The 22,316-nt window shown below is 44.2% G+C and overlaps 1 protein-coding gene across 6 annotated transcripts in view; it reads left to right on the top strand.

Moving 5' to 3' along the window:
• LOC120910004 (zinc finger protein 260-like) overlaps positions 1–20,824 on the top strand; it is a 28,954-nt gene extending 8,130 nt beyond the window's left edge. Inside the window, exons 1-3 of one of the 6 annotated variants that reach the window (XM_040321831.1) lie at positions 14,706–14,740; positions 14,841–14,979; positions 18,514–20,824. In XM_040321831.1, the coding sequence (XP_040177765.1) occupies positions 14,916–14,979; positions 18,514–20,507 (2,058 nt within the window). In that variant the 5' untranslated portion in view covers positions 14,706–14,740; positions 14,841–14,915 and the 3' untranslated portion in view covers positions 20,508–20,824. Of the gene's footprint in view, positions 1–11,289; positions 11,570–12,966; positions 14,527–14,705; positions 14,741–14,840; positions 14,980–18,510 lie in introns of those variants that run through there. The other 5 variants (XM_040321828.1, XM_040321829.1, XM_040321832.1 and 2 more) reach the window with 5 other exon arrangements.
• The last annotated feature ends 1,492 nt before the right edge of the window (positions 20,825–22,316 follow it).

Raw genomic sequence — 22,316 nt, 5'->3', positions numbered from 1 at the left:
GCGCGGTGCGCGTAAGTTGTACGCCCGGCGTAAAGTTACTCCTCATAAAGCAGGGGTAACTCAGCAACAGACGTGCACAGGTCAGCTGGAGAGCAGCTACAGCAGCACCGTTACGAACGAGCTGAGCAACCACACTTGCTGGACAACACATCTGTATGCCAACATGCCAGGGACAGTCATTGTCATAGCAATACTATTGTGTCCACCAGCACGTAGGAGGGCACGGGAGAGGATATACCACACGCGCATGAACGTCTTTGGCATGGGTGAATTGGAGGTGTTTCGCATTTTCAGATTCAGCCCTGAAGCCATCCTGGAAATAGCCACAACCCTGAATGCTGACATCAGCAGCAAGACAAAATGCTCACATGCAGTGCAGCCACTGGTCAAGGTACTGGCAACACTGCATTTCTTTTCAAGTGGATCTTTTCAGTGTACAAGTGGAGTCATGTCTGGGATGTCACAATCCTCCATGAGCAGATTTGTGCACCAGGTTGTCACTGCAATCCTCAGACGCATGTCCCACCACATCATCAAACCCACCCATGAGCATCTGCGGAATAAGGCAATGGCGGATTTCTACCAAATTGCAGGATTCCCACGCACTGTGGGGGCCATAGATTGCACACATGTGGCACTACGGCCCCCCCCGTGCCACAGAGCACATATACTGCAATCGTAAGCAGTGGCATTCCATCAACGTACAGGTGATAGCCGATATTTTTTTGGGGGATATTTTACGGACGTGCGCCGTTCAAAAAAAACGTAAAAAACGCGGGGTCAAGTAAAATTTTAATAAAACACGCCCCCAACATCCCCATTTGAATTAGGCGGGCTTACACCGCCACACATACGTTACACTGCTGTAACTAAGGGCACAAGTTCTTTCTGAATAAAGAACTTGCGCCCAAAGTTACAGCGGCATAACGTATCGGAGATACGTTACACCCGCAGAAAGAATGCGCGCATCTTTCTGAATCTAGCCCAGTGTCTTTTCTACCAGATAGATAGATAGATAGATAGATAGATAGATAGATAGATAGAGCAGACAGGCTAGTCAGTTTAGTTAAATTTACAGTGTGTAGAGGATATATATACATCCTAGCGTTGTATATATATTTATACACTGTATAGCTTAGCAAGATCAGCTATTCCTATTGTTAGGCAGTAGATTGTGCTAGCTGCAGTGCTCTAACGTGTTGTATTGCCTGCATAGTGTTTAGTTTAAACCTAAACATAGTACTCAGTGTTAGTGGACGTGTGCTATTTAATTGCACATACACGCAGTTGCTGTTTCTGCACGTGTGCTATTTAATTGCACATAAACGCATTAGCTGTTACTGCACGTGTGCTATTTATTTGCACACAAACGCAGTTGCTGTTACTGCACGTGGGCTATTTAATTGCACATAAACGCAGTTGCTGTTACTGCACGTGAGCTATTTAATTGCACATAAACGCAGTCGCTCTTACTGCACGTGTGCTGTTTTTTTGCCCATAAACGCAGCAGCTCTTACTGCACGTGTGCTGTTTTTTTTGCCCATAAACGCATTAACTGTTACTGCACGTGGGCTATTTAATTGCACATAAACGCATTTGCTCTTACTGCACGTGTGCTGTTTTTTTGCCCATAAACGCAGGTTCCAAACATTACATTAAAGCCGCAAGCAGTATTAAAATACTTTTTTCTGAGAGTAATCTCATGTTGTGCAGGGACATTTCTAAACACGTGCCACTACTATAGACACCCAGCAGGTACGATATTTAAAGGAATTTTTGATTTTTTTTTTCACCTTAAGCATTAATCATTAAAATCACTGCTCCAGAAAAAAATACAGTTTTTAAACGTTTTTTTTCCATTGATACATGTTCCCTGGGGCAAGACCCAGGTTCTCAAAGATGTTTTCCAACAATAACTTGAATATTGGGCTTTAAAATGATCACTTTTGAATTCAAACGTTCGAGTCCCATAGACTTCAATGGGGTTCTAAATGTTCGCGCGAACGTTCGGTCCGTTCGAAAGTTCTGGTGCGAACCGAACGCGGGTATGTTCGGCTCATCCCTACTGCTGAGAGACTTTTCCTTCATGGACTTTAAGGAGGAAGAGGACGTCCAAAGATTTTCCCTTCCACCCCCCTCCCCCACCTGTTTGTATCCACTGGCAGTTCAATAAAGCTTCGGGCCTGTGAACTCTTTCTTCCCTCCCCTACCCCACCTCCTCCCCTCCCCCACCCCACCTCCTCCCCTCCCCCCCATCACATCCATTGCCCAGTTGAATGCTATTTTGACAGTATAATGATGTAGCGCCCCCTTACTTTCAGTATGGGCACTACGCTAAAGTTAGTAAGAATGGGAGGATTAGTTTACTCCCATTCATAATTTGTTTAAATTTGGCTGCTACCAACTCAGAACTGTCCTGTAGGTCAGTCTGCGCTCCAGGGGTGTGTGTTACCACCCCTGGGCGACAGTTGGCGCTAGAGGGGTCCTGGCAGACCACCTTTCCCAGCAGCCAATCAGAGGAGCGTTTCCCTCGTTAGGCATGCTGGGAGGGGGTATATCTGGGGCAGCCGCCATTGTTCTGCCTGTTCTGTGCGGGGCCCCGAGTTCCAGGTGTGGTATCCACCTTCAGGGTACGCGCATCCATGGGCCCCGCCACCCTGGCTTACTTTACTGAGGTTGCGCACCATGCGGAGCCTCGTCCTAATACTGAGAGGGGCCCCAGCGACTTGCTGGGTCCCAGAACCTTCTATTGAGAGGATCCTAAGCCGGGAGCTGTGCGATGGGTATCGGCCCAGGGAGAACCTAGAGCTAGAGGTTGTCCGGGAGGCTTAGACGAACCATCTGGGATCCAGTCACCACACTGCATGACAGGTATGCTTGAAACTGTCAATTGGTGACATCGTTTGAATTGACTGGGAGGATTCGCTCACCCTAATCCTTGTATCTTAAATGGCTAAGCCTGTGGCAGAGGCATGTTTCCTCCCAGTGATTTGGAAGTGGCGCTCCGGCTGCCAGGCCTGTGAATACCGCATGTCCGGGGGCACTTTACCCACCCTGATTTGGGGTGGAGACGAATGGGATTTGATTATTGCTGAGAGCAGGCTTGCTCTCTTTCATATCCAAGGGCCTGATACTAAAGTTCTCTCCCTGCTCATCAACCTTTCTCTATTGTGTGCCATGTAGGGTGACTACGTGTCCCGGATTTCCCAGGACACTCCCGCATTTTGCAGGTCTGTCCCGGGCACCTTCATTCCAGGACAATACAGTGTCCCGGAATGAAACTGACACAGCCACCACCACCGGGGCAATCTGATGCCCCAAAAAAGTCCACCACATCACCGCTTTACTCACTGACAGTACTTGTCCTGGCCGGGAATGCCTGGAGGAGCACAACCCCCGACCCCTGATTGTGGTTGGAGAAGTCATAAATTCCGCCTCTTGTGTCCAATCACTGTGCTGTGATTTTTGGGAAGGGGGGGTGTCCCTGAATTGTAGTTTGGAAATGTGGTCACCCTAGTGCCATGTTGATGTTGGCCGTGTTGGACCTTGGAATAGAGCATTGAAAACGTATTTGATGTCTGGACACTTGCTCTTTACTCACACTCACAAGTATCACTACTAGACCAAGCCAAGAGGGTAACTTAATATGCCGATCCCAAACTAATCAGCGGCTCCTTCGGGGGTGAGCGCTACAATGACTGGAAATTTTATGACACGTTGTTGAAGTACTGATTTCAGGGTAATGCAGCGTCTTGCATGATGTGATGTCTCAGGGTTATATTACTCTGCGCAACACATCGGGCATCATACCGCAGGATGAATGAATGTAATTTATTTGTATGCTTGGAACTGTATTGTTATGTAGTGTATTTATGCGCTGCGTCGCAGTACAGAGTGGAATGTACCCTGTTGAAGAATTCGTTTTTTGTATATTTTCTTTGCAAAATAAACTTAACTGTATTGTGCTTATGGTGGCACCAACATGTAGCTTTTGACAGTAGGACTTGTGTAGCGGTGATCGGGAACACTGTTATTGGCTTACACTAGTGTAGTGACAGTGTCATGGGGTGGCAGCAATCAGGAACACTGTTGCCTGGTGATTTTGTACTGGGATGGCTAGCAATAATGGACACTGTTGCTGGTTGAAATGGTATGGTGATACTGTACTGGAGTTGGTAGTGATCAGGGACATTGGTTGGCTGCCCTGGTGACATTGTACTGTGCTTATGGTGGCACCAACATGCAGCTTTTGTTCACATTTATGATAGCTGTGATTGGTCACAGTGATCACATGGGACAGGCCAATTTAATTGGTCTTGTACCCTGCTCTTTGATCTGCCATGTCTGATGGGTATCTTTTTAAGAGGCATGATGAGTCTTTAGTGATCACGGAGCATGCAACTGCACACTCTAGAGGGCACAGATGAGCAGTGCAAAGGAGAGGCCATTCTTATACAGCCCTCAACCTTCAGGAGCCCGCCGTCTTGTTTTTTTTAACCAACGGCTACTGTATATAGCAAATGGTTAGGCACCAAAACTGAAGAACAATCCAGGAAGCAGCTTTCAAAGTATTTAAAAACACAGGCTGCAGTTGTTTTTCTCTCCACAAGGTGCTGATCTGTGGAACGCAAAGGCAGGAATTGATAGAAGACAGGAAGTAATTTCAACTATAGATGGGAGGTTCCTAGAGATAAGACAGTTTGCAGGAAGCAGAGAAGGATATCCTTGCAATCGGCAGCAGAGGAGGTAATACAGATTATTTTATATTTACACCCAGTAACCCCCCACGTCATGTTTGTCCACTTCCTCCATAGTCACTGTGATGTCTTTTACCTCCAACAGATACTCCTATACAGACATACATATAGAGTATTATAATATGTACACAGAGCCTCTGGTTTATAGACCAGATACACCCTAAATATAGAGCCATTTATCCAACTGTCCACTGGACAGTTAGCTTTGCCAATTAGCACTGTCGGGCCCTCTGATTGGACAAAGTGATGGTTACTTTCTCCAATCACGTACTCATGGTCCCACCCCACACTATAAAAGCTAACTTCCCATAGCCAGCTCTTGTAGTGTTGTTGGAGTGGAGATATATAGAGCTCAGTATAGTGTGTCCACTTATTGTGACTCTGAGGCCTCGTACACACGACCGTTTTCCTCGACAAAATCCATCAAGAAACTTGGTGGCAGAGCTTTTTTGCCGAGGAAAACGGTCGTGTGTATGTTTTTCGTCGAGAAAACTGTCGTGGAACTCGACGAGAAAAAAAGAGAACAAGTTCTCTTTTTTCTCATCGGGAGTCTCAATTTCCTCGTCGTGTTTCTCGTCGGGCTATGAATAAGCACTGAGATATAGTGCGAAACTTCAGCTTTTTCTGATTTTTGGCCGTGGCATGTTGTTTTGTGACCAATTTTTAATAAACCAGGATTTTTTTGGAGTGCGGCTGTCCTAGCCTTTCTTTCCTCAAGCTTGCATTATCATTGCATTGCCTGCACCCATGGTTCGGATTTAAGGATAGTGGCTCTCTGGTTTTCCTGAGCGGTTATCTCTTTTTTCCTTTCTCGTCGGACTGGTTTAGGACGAGAAACACGTTCGTGTGTATGCACAGAAAACCGCGCATGCTCATAATAAAGTATGAGACGGGAGCGCACCTTCGGTAAAAGTAGCGTTCGTAATGGAGATAGCACATTCGTCACACTGTAACAGAATGAAAAGCGTAAATCATCTCTTACCAAACTTTTACTTAACACGCAGTAACATGAGATTAGCAAAAGCAGCCCCAAGGGTTGTGCCAGTGGAATCGAACTTCCCCTTTATAGTGCCGTTATACTAGTTGAACGCTTGAGAGCGCCGAGATTTTGTCTTGACAGTGTGTACGCAAAGAAAGCTTGTTAAGATTCTAGACAAGCCTGACAAGGAACTCGTCGAGGAAAACGATGTTTCTTTTAAGACGAGTTTCTCGGTCGTGTGTACGAGGCCTCAGTGTAGAGTGTTAGTGTAGTGCAGTGTTTAACACGGCATTACATAACATTTAGTGCTGTATACTCTCCCTTTTTTTTTGTTGGTCGCTGCGTGTTTTTTTTTTCTTTTTTGTGTCCCCTGACTGCCCCCTTTTTTTAAATTGTACAAGTAGTTATAACATTTGGAGATGGGGGCAGGGTGGACCTTACTTCCCCTTTCTGCATGTATGCATTTACATTGTTCTTTTATCTATAGAAATCTATTCATGGTTATTTATGTATGTATATGTAGCACTACCCCCGAAGGAGCTGCTGATTTGTTTCGTTCTCTGTCGTCTAGGGTACTGGATAAGAGCTGAAACAAAGTCAATGTCCACACGTTGCGTTCCTTTTTCTCTGCTTTATTTACCGAACGTGGTAAAAGAACGAACAATAGGTTGAAGAGGTGAAATAAGGTATAGGTAGTGGATTCAGGTGTAGAACTTGATAAGAAGCACTCCTGCTTCCAGACATAAACTCTCGTCACCACTCTAGCCAGATTGGGTAGTGTGGCCTTGGATAGGCCTCTCTCACTAGTCCGAAAAGCCAGGGTGTCACACGGAACCTTGGTATAGTCTCTGCCACTGGCCTTCCCAAAGGTGGAGATACGTTCGGTCCAGAATCCTCTTACTTTAGGATTAAGCACCCAGATCTCTTCTCAAAGTAGTAACTTGTGAAATCAGGAAAATGAAGGGCAATCACTGCTCAGCCTTTCAGTAGAGATAGGTCCTTCAATGAAGTTCAGGCCTCCCCTGAGTGTACCAGCCTCGTGCTCGGTGCTCTCCAGACAGGTACTCCACTGCCTATACCCTATTTCACCTCTTCAACCTATTGTTCGTTCTTTTACCACGTAAAGGTGGCAACCCTAGTCTGGACAGCTTCCTCCCTCTAGGACGGATAGCGCAGGACCACTTTAGCAATGCAGACCCAGTCTGGATACTGGGCCTGCTCAGCAAGACACGAGTCCAGACTAGGGTTGCCACCTTTTCTTCAAGCCAAACCCGAACACTTTACTGGCGCACGGCATTTTGTTTTTAGTATACACTATAGACGATAGGATTGTTAAAGACCTTGGAGTGGGAGTGGACAGGGGGGTAGTGAGATGGACAATTCTTCAAAAAAAAAAAAAAATCAATGAATTTTATGTGCACTGAAAATAAACAGACAGCTAACTCTGTCTGAGCCTACCTTAAAAGAAGACCGTCATTAAAAAAGCCAGGGACTGATTAGCAACCAGCAACTGTGGAGACAATGATCACTTTGGTCAGAAGTACGTAATGTACAATAGTGTGAATAGTGCAGGAGTCTATTAAGCCAGGGATCGACAAATCCCAGGCGCCAGGTCGCCATGGCGACTAGAAATAGTGTCCTGGCGACTTGGCTTGGAAGGTGAGCTGGTGCCATCTGGTGGTGAGCCGTTGGTATTACAAGTTATTACCACCAGATGTAAGCTGGCGCCATCTGGTGGTGGCCGTTGGTATTACAAGTTAAGCATTACAAGTTAAACAGCAATTCTAATGTCATTTTTCACTGCCATCTTCTTCCCTCTAATTAGAACCCCCAAACATTATATATATTTTTTATCCTAACACCCTAGAGAATAAAATGGCGATCGTTGCAATACTTTCTGTCACGCCGTATTTGCGCAGCGGTCTTACAAGCGCACTTTTTTGGGAAAACATTACACTTTTTTTAATTAAAAAAATAAGACAACAGTAAAGTTATCCCCATTTTTTTTAATATTATGAAAGATAATGTTACGCCAAGTAAATTCATACCCAACATGTCACGCTTCAAAATTGCGTTTGAACACCGTTTACATATGCGGGCGCTGCTCACGTATGTGTTCGCTTCTGCGCGCTAGCTCGTCGGGACGGGGTGTGTTTTCTGGCTCCTAACTTTTTTAGCTGGCTCCTAGATTCCAAGCAAATTTGTCAACCCCTGTATTAAGCTGACCATACACAGTTACTTTTTATTCAGCCAGTGGGCTGAACAAAAAAAAAATGTACTCGATCCAAGCAAATTAAGTACTGTAGATGGAGGAATCTCCCTATTGGATTCTGAGAGCAGCACTAGACCCTGTCAGAAAATGCTAATCAGCAGCTGTAGCTCCCCCACATTCTACCTTCTAGTACAACCCCCTCCCAGTCCCCCCCAGCACAAATATTTTCCCACCCACCCAAAATCAACCTTAGGACAAATCCTTCCCCCCCAAAATCCCCCTCCTAGAACAAGCCCTTCCCCTACAAATGCCCCCTCCCCAGCACAAATCCTCTCCATCCAGTCCTTCCTCTAAGCCCAAATTCCTCCTCCTAGCACAAATCCTTCTCCCACCAAATTCTATCTCCCAGCACAGCCCTCTTCCCCCACCAAATTCTATCTCCCAGCACAGCCCTCTCCTCCCACCAAATTCTATCTCCCAGCACAGCCCTCTCCTCCCACCAAATTCTATGTTCCAGCACAGCCCTCTTCCCCCACCAAATTCTATGTCCCAGCACAGCCCTCTTCCCCTAGCACTGGTTTCACTACCCCCTGGTCACTAAAATGAATGGCTGAGTTCACCCTTCTGAACAAGTTACATGTTACACCCGTATTTAGGGCATGACATGTAACATGTTCAGCATCCACCCCCTCTCCCCCCAATACCCCCTTGACAGTGTGTGCGTCCACAAAGCTCAGTATCTTTTATTCACAGATTTCTTAGAAAAAAAAAATATTTGCACATTTTTTACCTGCAGAAAAATTGTCTTTTTAAGTGACGCACTACCCGCAGTCTACCCACAGTGTGTATTCCCAGAAGTGGGTGCAGGTACCTGTCTTAGACAGGTATCTGCACCCCCCCCTCCCCTCTTAAGGTGCCAAATGTGACACCGGAGGGGGAGAGGAATCCGAGAAGCGGAAGTTCCACTTTAGGGTGGAGCTCCGCTTTAATTAACAATTCTTCCCATATATACATAAACCTAAAAACAATTAACACACTATTTCATATATATTGTATATAGTAAATTACATACTCAGATATAGAAATATGTTTAGTTAATAACATGCAAACACACTAAAATACATACAGATACTGAGATATATACATACACACTCAGATATATACATATGCTCAATTACATACAGTACATGCACATATATATATATATACTCAGATACATGCATATACACATGCTGTAAAGAAACACTAAGATATATATACTAAGAAACATGCATACAGTACATACTATACCTATATACACACTCAGGTACATGCATACACACACTCAGATACTGTACATGTGCGCAATTATATACATACACACACACTGAGATACATACATGCACTCAGATACACACACATATATACACACACACACACTGAGATACATACATGCACTCAGATACACACACACACACACACACACACTGAGATACATACATGCACTCAGATACACACACACATATATATACACACACACACTGAGATACATACATGCACTCAGATACACACACATATATACACACACACTGAGATACATACATGCACTCAGATACACACACATATATACACACACACTGAGATACATACATGCACTCAGATACACACACATATATATATACACACACTGAGATACATACATGCACTCAGATACACACACATATATATATACACACACACACACTGAGATACATACATGCACTCAGATACACACACATATATACACAAACACACTGAGATACATACATGCACTCCGATACACACAAACAGACATAAATACACTTGACAACATACTGTGAGAGGAATACTTACATGAATAGTTTGGTAATGTGCAGCTAGATTCTCTCCTCCCCTCTCTGTCCCCTCACACACCGTGCAGCTCCTTCCTCTTCCCGCCCAAACTCCCTCACAGCTCTCTCTGTAAACAGTGAAGAGTCCTGGCAGGGCTCCAGTAGCCGGGACTAGAGGCAGAGCATCGGTTATGCGGCCAGGAGGTTCTGTATCCCTCCACAGAGAGAAACAAGTCCCTTGTAATTAGGGCTGTTTCCATCAAGATAGTTACATATATTTAAAGATAGGTTACATTCTGATACAGGTTATGGATCCTGAATTCTGATTATGTTTTTATGGGGGTGTTATAAGAATTTTTGAGGGTGCCCATGTGGCTGGTGTCCGGGTGACAGGCAGTCAGAAACCCGGGCAGAGGATTTAAAAACCGGACTGTCTGGGTGAATCCCGGACAGGTGGTAACCCTAGTCCAGACCAACGTGGTCCTGGAGCCAGGAAACTCTGAACACGCACCCCCGTCCAGGAGGGCCACACACAGGGACGACGACGACCCAGCACCCGTGATGTCTGCCCCTTAAGTACTCCTCCCAGCATGACCAGCGAGGCGATCAACCCTCACTGACTGGCCACTGAGAAAGAATACCCAACACACCTGGATCTGACTGCTGCCACCCTTGGCCTGGGGTGGAACTGACACCCCAGACACACAATAGTGGTCACCTGCAGTACAGTCACGGCTGGAACAGAGGTCCAAATTTGAAAACAAAATAGTTCAGAGGTAGCTAATCCTCTGACTAACCCCTAAATTTAAAGCAGGGCCAGCAAAGAAAATAGCTGCCCGCTACATATATTTAACTAATCTATAGAACTTTGCCCTAGCTCATGTTTATTTTAGATAAGCTAAGTACCTTTCTCCAACACCTGTTTTAACACAGCAAGAATACAGTATATCCTTATGCCGCATACACACCATCACTTTATGTGATGAAAAAAAACGACATTTTCTGTGAAGTAAAAAATGACCTTTTTGAAACCTCAATTTTCAAAGACGAAGTTGCCTACACACCATCGTTTTTCTCACAATGTTCTAGCAAAGCGAGGTTACGTTCCACCACGTTTTTCCATTGAAGCTCGCTTCATAACTAGCTTCTGGGCATGCGCGGGTGTAAAAACGTCTTTTTAAACGACGTTTTTTGCTACACACGGTCAATTTCTGTGAAGTAAAAAACAACGTTTTGAAAAACGACACATAAAATTGAAGCATGCTTCAATTTTTTTGGGTTGTTTTTTACAAGACATAAAACAACGTTTTCCCCCACACACGGTCAATTAAAGTGACGTTTTTAAAAACGTTGTTTTTTTTCATCACATAAAGTGATGGTGTGTACGGGGCATTAAAGTGAAGTCCACATAATGATGCGAGTTTTTGTCTTATGACACCAGCTAAGAAAATATTAACTCAACCTTTCTTATAACACGTACAAGGTTAGTAAACTCCTCCCATCCCCTCCCCCTTGTGGTCGTATAAGCTGAAATTCCCTTCAGTACTGAGCAACTATAACTCAAAATGTATTCTAATCTATGAGAGGACACTCTTCTGTGTAATCTCGTGTTTCTTTTTACCAATGTATTCTATCACCTATGGGGTTTAGGGCGAAGAACTGAAAGACATCAAAGTTGAGGATAAAGAGGAAGAAGAAGAGAGGTTGGTGAGTGGAGATCGGCAGTCTATGGAGGAGGGGGAGATGATTACGGAATGTGAACAGGAGGAATCTTCTCTACATATGGACACAAGTAAGTAAATAAAACACTAAATATAGAACCAGTTTCCATTATTATTTTACTTCTATAGCCTCCCTCACACACGATCCACCTTCCAACCAACTTTTCCTTGGATTTTTGTCTAAAGGGCGTTGGCCGCAAACTTGGTGTGCATACACACGGCCCAACTTTTACATCCAACATTCACCAAACCACGTGTTTTTTCTGCTCTTTACCGCCACCCTTTGGGCAACTTCTGCTATTGTTGGCTGATGTTTAGTATTGGTTCTGCGCAAGCGTGTTTGTACATCAGATTTTAGTTGGACCAACTTGCGTACACACGATCGGATAAACCGACGTAACAGACTTATTGGCCAACAATTGGTGAGCATGAAGAGCCAACTTTCGCTGTCGTTAATTCGGCCAATAATTGTCTGATGGAGCATACAGACGGTCAGATTTTCCGAACCAACACGTCCATCAGACAATTATGGTCATAAAGTTGGATCGTGTGTATGAGTCTAAAGCCCCATACACACGGTCACACTTTTTGCCAACTTCAAAATCTGCAAGTTTTCAAATTTGTCCGACCGTGTGTACGCTCCATCGGACCAACTTTTTCAGGTTTTATCGGAACAAAAAGTTGGGTCTGCAAACGGACCAACTTTTCGCCAACAAAAGTCCGATGGTGCCTTGTCTGACCGTGTGTACAGCAAGCCAACGGACTTTTGTACAAAGTGCAAATACACATGCTCAGAATCAATGTTAAAATCAACCAACAATAGCAGAAGTTAAACGGTAAAGAGCAGAAAAACCACGTGATGTTGGGTAATTTTTAGAAAAGTTTGCAGAAAAGTCTAAGCGTGTGTATGCTATGGGTGTGACCGGACAAATCACTTCGGACAAAAATCCAAGGGAAAGTTTGTTGGATGTCTGACCGTGTGTACGAGGCTTTAAGAGTATTTACATTGTTACATTAGAGGAGAAAAGGTCTAATGCCGTGTACACACAACCATTTTTCACGATGTGAAATTTTTTTTTTTTTATGTCATTAAAAACGATCGTGTGTAGGCATCAGAGCATTTTCCGGGACGCTAAAAATGGGCATTAAAAATTAAGAACATGCTCTAAATTTTTGTGTCGTTTTTAACGTCGTAAAAAATGGTCGTGTCTAGGCTTTAACGACATGCATGCTCAAAAGCAAGTTATGAGATGGGAGCGCTCGTTCTGGTAAAACTAGCGTTCGCTGTAACAGACCGAAAAGCATGAATTGTCTCTCACCAAACTTTTACTAACACAAAATCAGCAAAAGCAGCCCCAAAGGGTGGTGCCATCCGAATAGTACTTCCCCTTTATAGTGCCGTTGTACATCACCGCCCTTTGCTAGAGCATTTTTTTTTCACGATCTTGTGTAAGCAAGGCAGGCTTAACAAGAATCGGGTTGAAAAAAAACATTGTTTTTTCTAGACCATTAAAAATTGTCTTGTGTTCGCCGCATATGTCTACTGAATTCACCCAGGAGGAAGACGGAATAACCATATGAAGATTGGCTTAATTTTCAACATCCCGTCAAAGACACTCCCTTGTTGCGTTCCATTACTAGGGGCAACAGCAGATATTCACAAGCTTCCTGACTCTCCTCCGGTTCCACCATTTGCTGTTGTGTTCCCACTGCCCTTCTCCATGTTCCTTGGTCCACAGAAGAAATGAGGTTCAGTGGCACAGTCCAGCAGTTCCATTACTCCTTCCTCCTCTGCGGTGCTAAAGAGGGATGGTCCTCACCAGGACTTTCTCCTCAGCACTGGGTAGGCCCCAGAAGGGGGCCTCCACAACACACACTACTGCTCATCCTCTTTCCTCTCACAACATGCCACTGGGGGTGGCATGTTACCTCAGCTTATGTAGGAGGCCCGCCCCCTGCCAATCCTGGTTGGGGATTGATTGGAGCTCCTACACAAGCTGCCTGTCACTCCAATGCCAGGCCCTGCCTCCTTCTCTGTACATTCTCCCCAGAGACAGGGGAGGCGTCTCAGAACTAGAGCACAGGTGGCCACACCCACTGCTATACTAAACACTCCCTTGTTTCAAATCAAAACAAACAGGCCTAGCAGTAATGCACAGGCCTGCCTAAATTTGGGGCCAGCCTAAATTTGCCTGTACTAGAACCTGAAAACATAAAAACCCTATTAAAGCACCTACCAAAAGGTAGTGGGCGCTACATTAGTCATCTGAAACCAGATTATTCCTTATCCACAGAGCTCTAAAAACAAAGCACCCCTTATGTATACAGTTAGTTTTTTTCTATTTAATTACAAACAAACTATTCTGCTCACATACAAAATGGAGAATGTCACATCATTCTGTACAGGAAAAAATTAGAACCCCTAACTGCTGATAGTAAAAACATCATCAATGTACCTACCCCACCGCCCAATGTACTGTGGGTATTGAAAACCATTTGAAAGAATCAACTCTAGTCCTCACCAGAAGAAGGCAATTATATTTACCACATTAACCAATGTTCACAATTAATGAGGAGGAAATACAGTACACCATATAAAAGGTCCATCTCAATTCCTAAATATAATGTCATGTTCCTAATAAATGAGGAGGAGTTACTGTACACCATATGAAAGGTCCATCTCCATTCCTCAATATAATGTCATGTTCCCAACAAATGAGATGTAGACACTATAGACTAGGGGTCCCCATCCACCAAGCTGCGGGTCAGTACCAGTCTGTGGTCTGTTGATGGCTGGTCCACACAGCAGGTGAGCGATGACCGCAGTCCGGCCCAGACTATCACAGACCAAGGTCGCCACTCACCTACTGTTATGCTCCCGTATCACTTTGCCTGTGTGCCCTCTCCCGGGTCTCCCACACATCAGAGTGCCTCCACCCCACTGCTTGACAACAGATGTCTTTAGAAGGACACAAGGATCTCTACAAGGACATCAATATGGAGAATCAGCCGCCCCTCACATCACCGGGTAAGAGGAGACATTATTGTAAAGGAGAGAGCAGTACGGAGGATCCACCTAGATCCCCCATCACCTGATAAACACATAGAAACAATGTATTCAGTCAGTGTGTGTGTTTCCTACAGATGGATCCAGTAATGGGAACCCACCAGAGAGATCTCCCCGTCCTCTGTATTCCCGGGATTCCACACAGGAAGATCACACCATCCCTCACCATCATCAGGTAGGTGGGGCTGAGCAAATAGAACTCAAAATGTATTCTAATCTATGGAGGACATTCTTCTGTGTAATCTCTTGTTTCTTCCTTTACCTATGGGGTTTAGGATAAAGAACCGAATGACATCAAAGTTGAGGATAAAGAAGAAGAAGAGAGGTTGGTGAGTGGAGATCAGCAGTCTATGGAGGAGGGGGAGATGATTATGGAAAGTAAACAGGAGGAATCTTCTCTACATATAGACACAAGTAAGTAAAAAAACACTAAATATAGAACCAGTTCCCATTATTATTATTATACTTCTATGGCCTCGTACACACGACCGTTTTCCCCGACAAAATCCATCAAGAAACTTGGTGGCAGAGCTTTTTTGCTGGGGAAAACGGTCGTGTGTATGTTTTTCGTCGAGAAAACTGTCATGGATCTCGACGAGAAAAAAAGAGAACATGTTCTCTATTTTCTCGTCGGGAGTCTCAATTTCCTCATCGTGTTTCTCGTCGGCCTGGTTTACGAGAAACACATTCGTGTGTATGCTTAGAAACGCGCGCATTCTCAGAATAAGGTATGAGACGGGAGCGCACCTTCAGTAAAAGTAGCATTCGTAATGGAGATAGCACATTCGTCACACTGTAACAGACTGAAAAGCGCAAATCGTCTCTTACCAAACTTTTACTTAACACGCAGTAACATGAGATTAGCAAAAACAGCCCAAAGGGTTGTGCCAGTGGAATCGAACTTCCCCTTTATAGTGCTATCGCACGTGTTGTACGTCACCGCGTTTGAGAACGACGAGATTTTGTCTTGACAGTGCGTATGCAAAGAAAGCTTGACAAGATTCTCGACAAGCCAGACAAGAAACTCGTCGAGGAAAACAATGTTTCTTTTACGACGAGATTCTCGGTTGTGTGTACGAGGCCTATGAGTATAAAGTTTGTATTTACATTGTTACATCAGAGGAGAAAAGGTCTATGTCTACTGAATTCACCCAGGAGGAAGACAGAATAACCATATAAAGCTCGGCCTCATTTTCTTCAGTTTAAACGTGTTCTTTCCTGATCTTTTAGTAATGCAGGACTGTAAATAGCCATTTATCAGGTGATTATGTATCATTACTGCTAGAAACAACTGTGCCCATCATATGCAGCCTCACTGTGCCCGTCATATGCAGCCTCACTGTGTCCGTCATATGCAGCTTCACTGTGCCCATCAATTGCAGTCTCACTGTGCCCATCGTATACAGCTTTACTGTACCTGTCATATGTAGCCTCACTGTGCCCATCAATTGCAGCCTTACTGTGCCCATCATATGCAGCCTCACTGTGCCCGTCATATGCAGCCTCACTGTGTCCGTCATATGCAGCTTCACTGTGCCCATCAATTGCAGCCTCACTGTGCCCATCATATACAGCTTCACTGTACCTGTCATATGTAGCTTCACTGTACCTGTCATATGTAGCCTCACTGTGCCCAACAATTGCAGCCTTACTGTGCCCGTCACAGTAGGCCAATCACAAGTAAAATAAAATAAAACCGCTTAACATAAGGTGTCCTCATCAGAGCCAGGTGTCCCAATAAAAGTCCCCCTTTACAGCATTTGCCCCTTCTACATCAGATGTCCTCATCAGAGTCCTCCTTTACAACAGGTGTCCCCATCTGAGTCCTACTTTACATCAGATGTCCCAATCAGAGTCCTCCTTTACAGCATGTGCCCTCCTTTACATCAGGTGTCCCCATCAGTATCCCCCTATACACTATTCATCAGGTTTCTTCATCAGAGTCCCCCTTTACATTAGATGTCCCCATCAGAGTCCCCCTTTACATCAAATCTCCCCATCAGAGTTCCCCTTTACATCAAATGTCCCCATCAGAGTCCCTCTTACATCAGATGTCCCCATCTGTGTCCTCCTTTACATTAGATGCCACCATCAGAACCCCCCTTTAGATTAGATGTCACCATCAGATTAGAGTCCTCCTTTACATTAGATGTCCCCATCAGAGTCCTCCTTTACAATTAGATATCACCTCTCTCCCCCCTCGTACTCACAGCAAGTCGCCTGTCATCCACATTCAGATGGCCGGTATTAGTCCGAGAAAGTGAAGGCACAGGACCCGCAAATCACACATCACAGCAGGGAACAATGCTATAGAAGGAGTGTTCAGGGCGCAGAGTTCAGCGCCCCGAGGACTTTCTAAAGAAAGCCAATAGAGCTTCTTATTTGCAATCACGTGATTGCAAACACATCATGCTTCCCATAGCAGCTGTGTGTCCGGCGCCCTGCAAAGGGCTATTATTATTAATTTTTTCAGTGATTGCAGCAAGTCATGCTTCAAATACACCTGTGTGTCCGGAATTCCACACACACTTAAAGGGCCAGTATTTAATTTTTTTTATGATGAGTAGCTTTGGATGGACGGAGACCCTGCTCCCCCTATGGGCGAGCCAACACTGATACAGTATTTGTAATAAGAACATCCAATAATTCATCTGGAATCAGATTATTCCTCATCCACAGAGCTCTAAAAACAAAGCACCCCTTCCGTATACAGAGGTTTGTTTTTTCTATTTAATTACACACAATATATTCTGCTCACATACAAAATGAAGAATATCACATCATTCTGTACAGGAAAAACTGAGAACCCTAACTGTTGATAGTAAAAACATCAATGTGTGTGGGTATTGAAAACCATTTGAAAGCATCAACTCTAGTCCTCACCAGAAGAAGCCAATTATATTTACCATATTAACCAATATCAACATGGGGACAAGGTGCTTTGGGGTGGGGGGGGGGCACAAAGCGCCCCCTGCCCCAAAGCACCCACCCCCCATGTTGAGGACATGCGGCCTGGTACGGTTCAGAAGGGGGGGGGCGCTCGCTCGTCCCCACCCCCTTTCCTGACTGACCGGGCTGCGTGCTCGGATAAGGGTCTGGTATGGATTTTGGGGGAACCCCCGTGCCGTTTTTCGGCATAGGGGTTCCCGTTAAAATCCATAGCAGACCTAAGGGCCTGGTATGCTCTTTGAGGGAAACCCATGCCGTTTTTTTATTAAAAATTTTGCGTGGAGTTCCCCCTCATGATTCATACCAAACGCAGCTGACACAATTCACTGCGATTACCTGCGGTTATGTGTAGATAGCTGTGCCAAATCGTTCCTGGACGCATTGTGTGCTTTTAGCTGCAGTAGAATCCGCAGCTAAAAGCACTATTCTATCCGTCCGTGTGAAAGGGGCCATAGCCTGTGTGCCCTCTTCCGGGCCTCTCACCTCACCGACTATATCATTTAATCGGGAGGGAAGGGGGCAGGAGATCTGGAAAGAGAGTGGGAGTCTTTTCATGTTACCAAGCATCCAGATCTGCAGCTCCTCCCACCCCCGGCCCTGCTGATTGGATGACTTCGTCGGTGGAGCGGGAGACCCGGCAGAGGACACACGGGATGATAACTGCGTCTGCCCTGCTGAAGGTAGGACTGTGCAGGGGAGGGAGAGATTTAAAGAGGCAGCGATGGGGGGACCATGACTGCAAGGGGCACTGTAATGGGGGGCTGTGATTGCAAGGGGGGGGGCACTGTAATGTAAAGGGGCACAGTGACAGGGGGCTGTGATTGCGGGGGGGCACTGTAATGTAAAGGGGCACAGTTATGGGGGGGCTGTGATTGTGGGGGGGTGGCACTGTAATGTAAAGGGGCACTGTGATATAAAGGGGACCGCACTGTAAAGGGATATTGAATACAAGATTCCAACAATTCTTCTAACATTTATTGTAAAATTGTTTCTCAGCAGATGACCATAATGTCCGGAATACGTCTGAGGAATCTTCTGATAAATCACATACCAGGACTCTAAGATCTCACAGTAGAAATACTTTAATAGATCGGTCTATTCCCGAGGAATCTTCTTCAGGGCAGGAAGGAGATCACACAGAAGAGAGGTCATTGTCATGTTCAGTGTGTGGAAAACTTTTCACAAATAAGAGAGACCTTCTTAAACACAAGAAATGTCACACTGCTGATCGTCCCTATTCATGTTCAGAGTGTGGGAAGTGTTTCACTAGCAAACATAAATTTCTTGCACACCAGTACAGTCACACAGGTGAGCATCCCTTTTCATGTTCAGAGTGCGGGAAAGGTTTCACTCTGAAAGGAAACCTTGTTATACATCAGAGAATTCACACAGGTGTGCGTCCCTATTCATGTTCAGAGTGCGGGAAATGTTTTATTCAGAATAATCACCTTCTTAAACATCAGAGAATACACACTGGTGAGCGTCCCTATTCATGTTCAGAGTGTGGGAAATGTTTTATTCAGAAAGATCACTTTCTTGATCATCAGAAAATCCACACTGGTGAGCGCCTGTTTGCTTGTTCGGAGTGCGGAAAATGTTTTATTATGAAAAGAGTCCTTATTGAACATCAGAAAATTCACACAGGTGAGCGCCCCTTTTCATGTTCAGAGTGCGGGAAATGTTTCATTGAAAAAAGAAACCTTCTTAAACATCAGACAATTCACACAGGTGAGCGCCCATTTGCTTGTTCAGAGTGCGGGAAATGTTTCATTGAAGAAAGAAGCCTTCTTAAACATCAGACAATTCACACAGGTGAGCGTCCCTTTTCATGTTCAGAGTGTGGGAAAGGTTTCACTGAGAAAAATTGTCTTGATAGACACCAGATGATTCACACGGGTGAGCGTCCCTATTCATGTTCAGAGTGCGGGAAATGTTTCATTGTAAAAAGAGACCTTGTTAAACATCAGACAATTCACACAGGTGAGCATCCCTTTTCATGTTCAGAGTGTGGGAAAGGTTTCACTGAGAAAAATTGTCTTGATAGACACCAGAAGATTCACACGGGTGAACGTCCCTATTCATGTTCAGAGTGTGGGAAATGTTTCACTCATAAAAACAATCTTAGTAGACACCAGAAGCTTCACACAGGGGAGCGCCCCCATTCATGTTCAGAGTGTGGGAAATGTTTCTTTCGGAAAGATGAACTACTTCAACATCTTAGAATGCACACGGGTGAACGTCCCTTTCCATGTTCAGAGTGCGGGAAATGTTTCACTGAGAAAAAAATTCTTCTTAGACACCAAAGAATTCACACAGGAGAGGGCTCTTATTCATGTTCAGAGTGCGGGAAATGTTTCTCTGACAAAAGAAATCTTATTGCACACCAGACATGTCACACGGGTGAGTTTCCCTATTCATGCTCAGAGTGCGGGAAAGGTTTAGCTAATAAAAGAAATCTTATTAGACACCAGAAGCTTCACACGGGTGAGCGTCCCTATTCATGCTCAGAGTGCGGGAAAGGTTTCATTAGAAAAGATAAACTTCTCGTGCACCAGAGAGATCACACGGGTGAGCGTCCTTATTTGTGTCCGGAGTGTGGGAAATGTTTTAAATGGAAATTTTCATTCGATGAACACCAGAAGACTCACACGGGTGAGCGTCCCTATTCATGTTCAGAGTGCGGGAAATCTTTCACACAGAAAGGAAACTTTGTGGAACACCAGAGAATTCACACAAGTGAGCGTCCTTATTCGTGTTCAGAGTGCGGGAAATCTTTCACATCGAAAGGAGGCCTTGTGTATCACCAGAGACGTCACACGGGTGAGCGTCCTTATTCATGCTCAGAGTGCGGGAGATCATTCATTGAGAAAGGCAGCCTTATTAAACACCAGAGAATTCACACGTGTGAGCATCCGTATTCATGTTCAGAGTGCGGGAAATCTTTCATGACGAAAGGAAGCCTTGTGTATCACCAGAGAACTCACACGAGCTAACGATCTTTCTCATGATAACAGTGGTGTGTTGGGGGAGGGGCGGAATATGTTGAATGTTTTTCAGGTTCGGTTTGATAGATCTGAGTCTGCAGGGATTGGATTCTAGTAATATGATCCTCTAAACATATAGAGATGACTCGGTCCCGCACTTACACAGACTGATGTGCTAATACATGGCCAGATATGACAATACATGGACAACACTTCTTATTGGTTGATGTCGGTTTCTGTACATTATTGCTCTTTTTATGTTTTACTGAAGAAGCCGGCTTCTCATTGGTCCAACAAATAATAAATACACTTTATGGTTTATTATCTTCAATTATAAATGTTTTGATTTAGATTCTATCTTAGTTTTTATTGTTTGTTAACCACTTGAAGACCGTCATTTTATACCCCCTTTCCTGTATACGCCATTCTTTAGTTTCCAGCACAGTGATATTTGACTGACAATTACTCGGTCATACAACACTGTACCCAAAATTATTTTATATCATTTTTATGAGACATGTAAAGCTTTCCTTTTAGTTGTGATTTTAAAGCGGAGGTTTACCCTAAAAACATGTATATACCATTACATTCCGCATACTTCCGACATGTACAGTATGCTGTTTTTTTTTTTTCGCTGTACATACCGTCTTATTGTTCTTTTCCACCCGGCTTCCGGGTACTCGCTCCCAGCGGCGCAATGTCATCTGGGACTTAGCCCAGGTGATTGACGTGCTTGATAAGAACTTCCCCCCGTGTATAAGGCGCGTCACAAGGTTCCTGAAAATAGCCAACAGACTAGGAGCCGCGTAGAGCTGACTGCGCAGGCGCCGTATAGAGCCTACTCCCAGTTCGGCTATTTTCGGAACTCTTGACGCGCCTTATTCGCCGGGGGGAAGTTTTTATCACGCAAGTCAATCATCTGGGCTAAGTCCCAGATGACATTGCGCCACTGCATAGGAACGCCTAATCCCGCGGGAGCGAGTACCTGGAAACCGGGTGGAAAACAACAATAATACGGTATGTACAGCGGGAAAAAAAAAATTGCATACTGTGCATGTCGGAAGTATGTTGAATGTAATGGTATATACATGTTTTTAGGGTGAACCTCCGCTTTAAGTAAAAATAAATATTTTTAAATATTAAATAATATTTCTTTATAAATGTAGGGCAAAATTAATTTTTCTACATTTCTTGGGTAAAATACAAAGCAAATCGGTGTATATTATCTACTCTGTGTGAAAGTTATAAAGTCTACAATGTATAGTGTATATATTGAAAATGAATTAAATCCCGATGTTCTGACTGAATATTTAAATTCTTGAGTCTCTAAAATGCCAGGACAGTACAAATACCCCAAATGACGCCTTTATGGAAAGTAGACAGTCCAAGGTATTTAGTAAGAGGCATGCAGAGTTGTTTGATGATGTATGTTTTTGCCTCAATCTTTTTGAAAAATTAAAAAAATGCAATAAAATCTGATTTTTATTACACAAAGTTAATCCTTTTTACAAGTTATTTCTCACACACAACATAGGTATACTTACAATTACACTTCAAAACACACTACTTCTTCCAAGCATGAGGATACCACAAGTGTGAGACTTTTTATATGTGTAGATACATAAAGGGGTCCAAAATCCAAGGAGCACCTTCAGGCTTTCAAAGTGCATAAATGTTGCATCTGACTTCCCATCACATTTCTTGAGGCCTTCAGTGCCAGGATAAGAGAAACACCCACATAATGACCACATTTTGGAGAGTAAACACCTCAAGGTATCTTTTTAAGTGTCAGGATGAGTCTTTTGAGGATTTCATTTT

The sequence above is a fragment of the Rana temporaria genome, chromosome 8, assembly GCF_905171775.1.
Source record: "Rana temporaria chromosome 8, aRanTem1.1, whole genome shotgun sequence".
NCBI classification, from domain to species: domain Eukaryota; kingdom Metazoa; phylum Chordata; class Amphibia; order Anura; family Ranidae; genus Rana; species Rana temporaria.
This window is presented reverse-complemented; position numbering and strand designations above follow the sequence as displayed.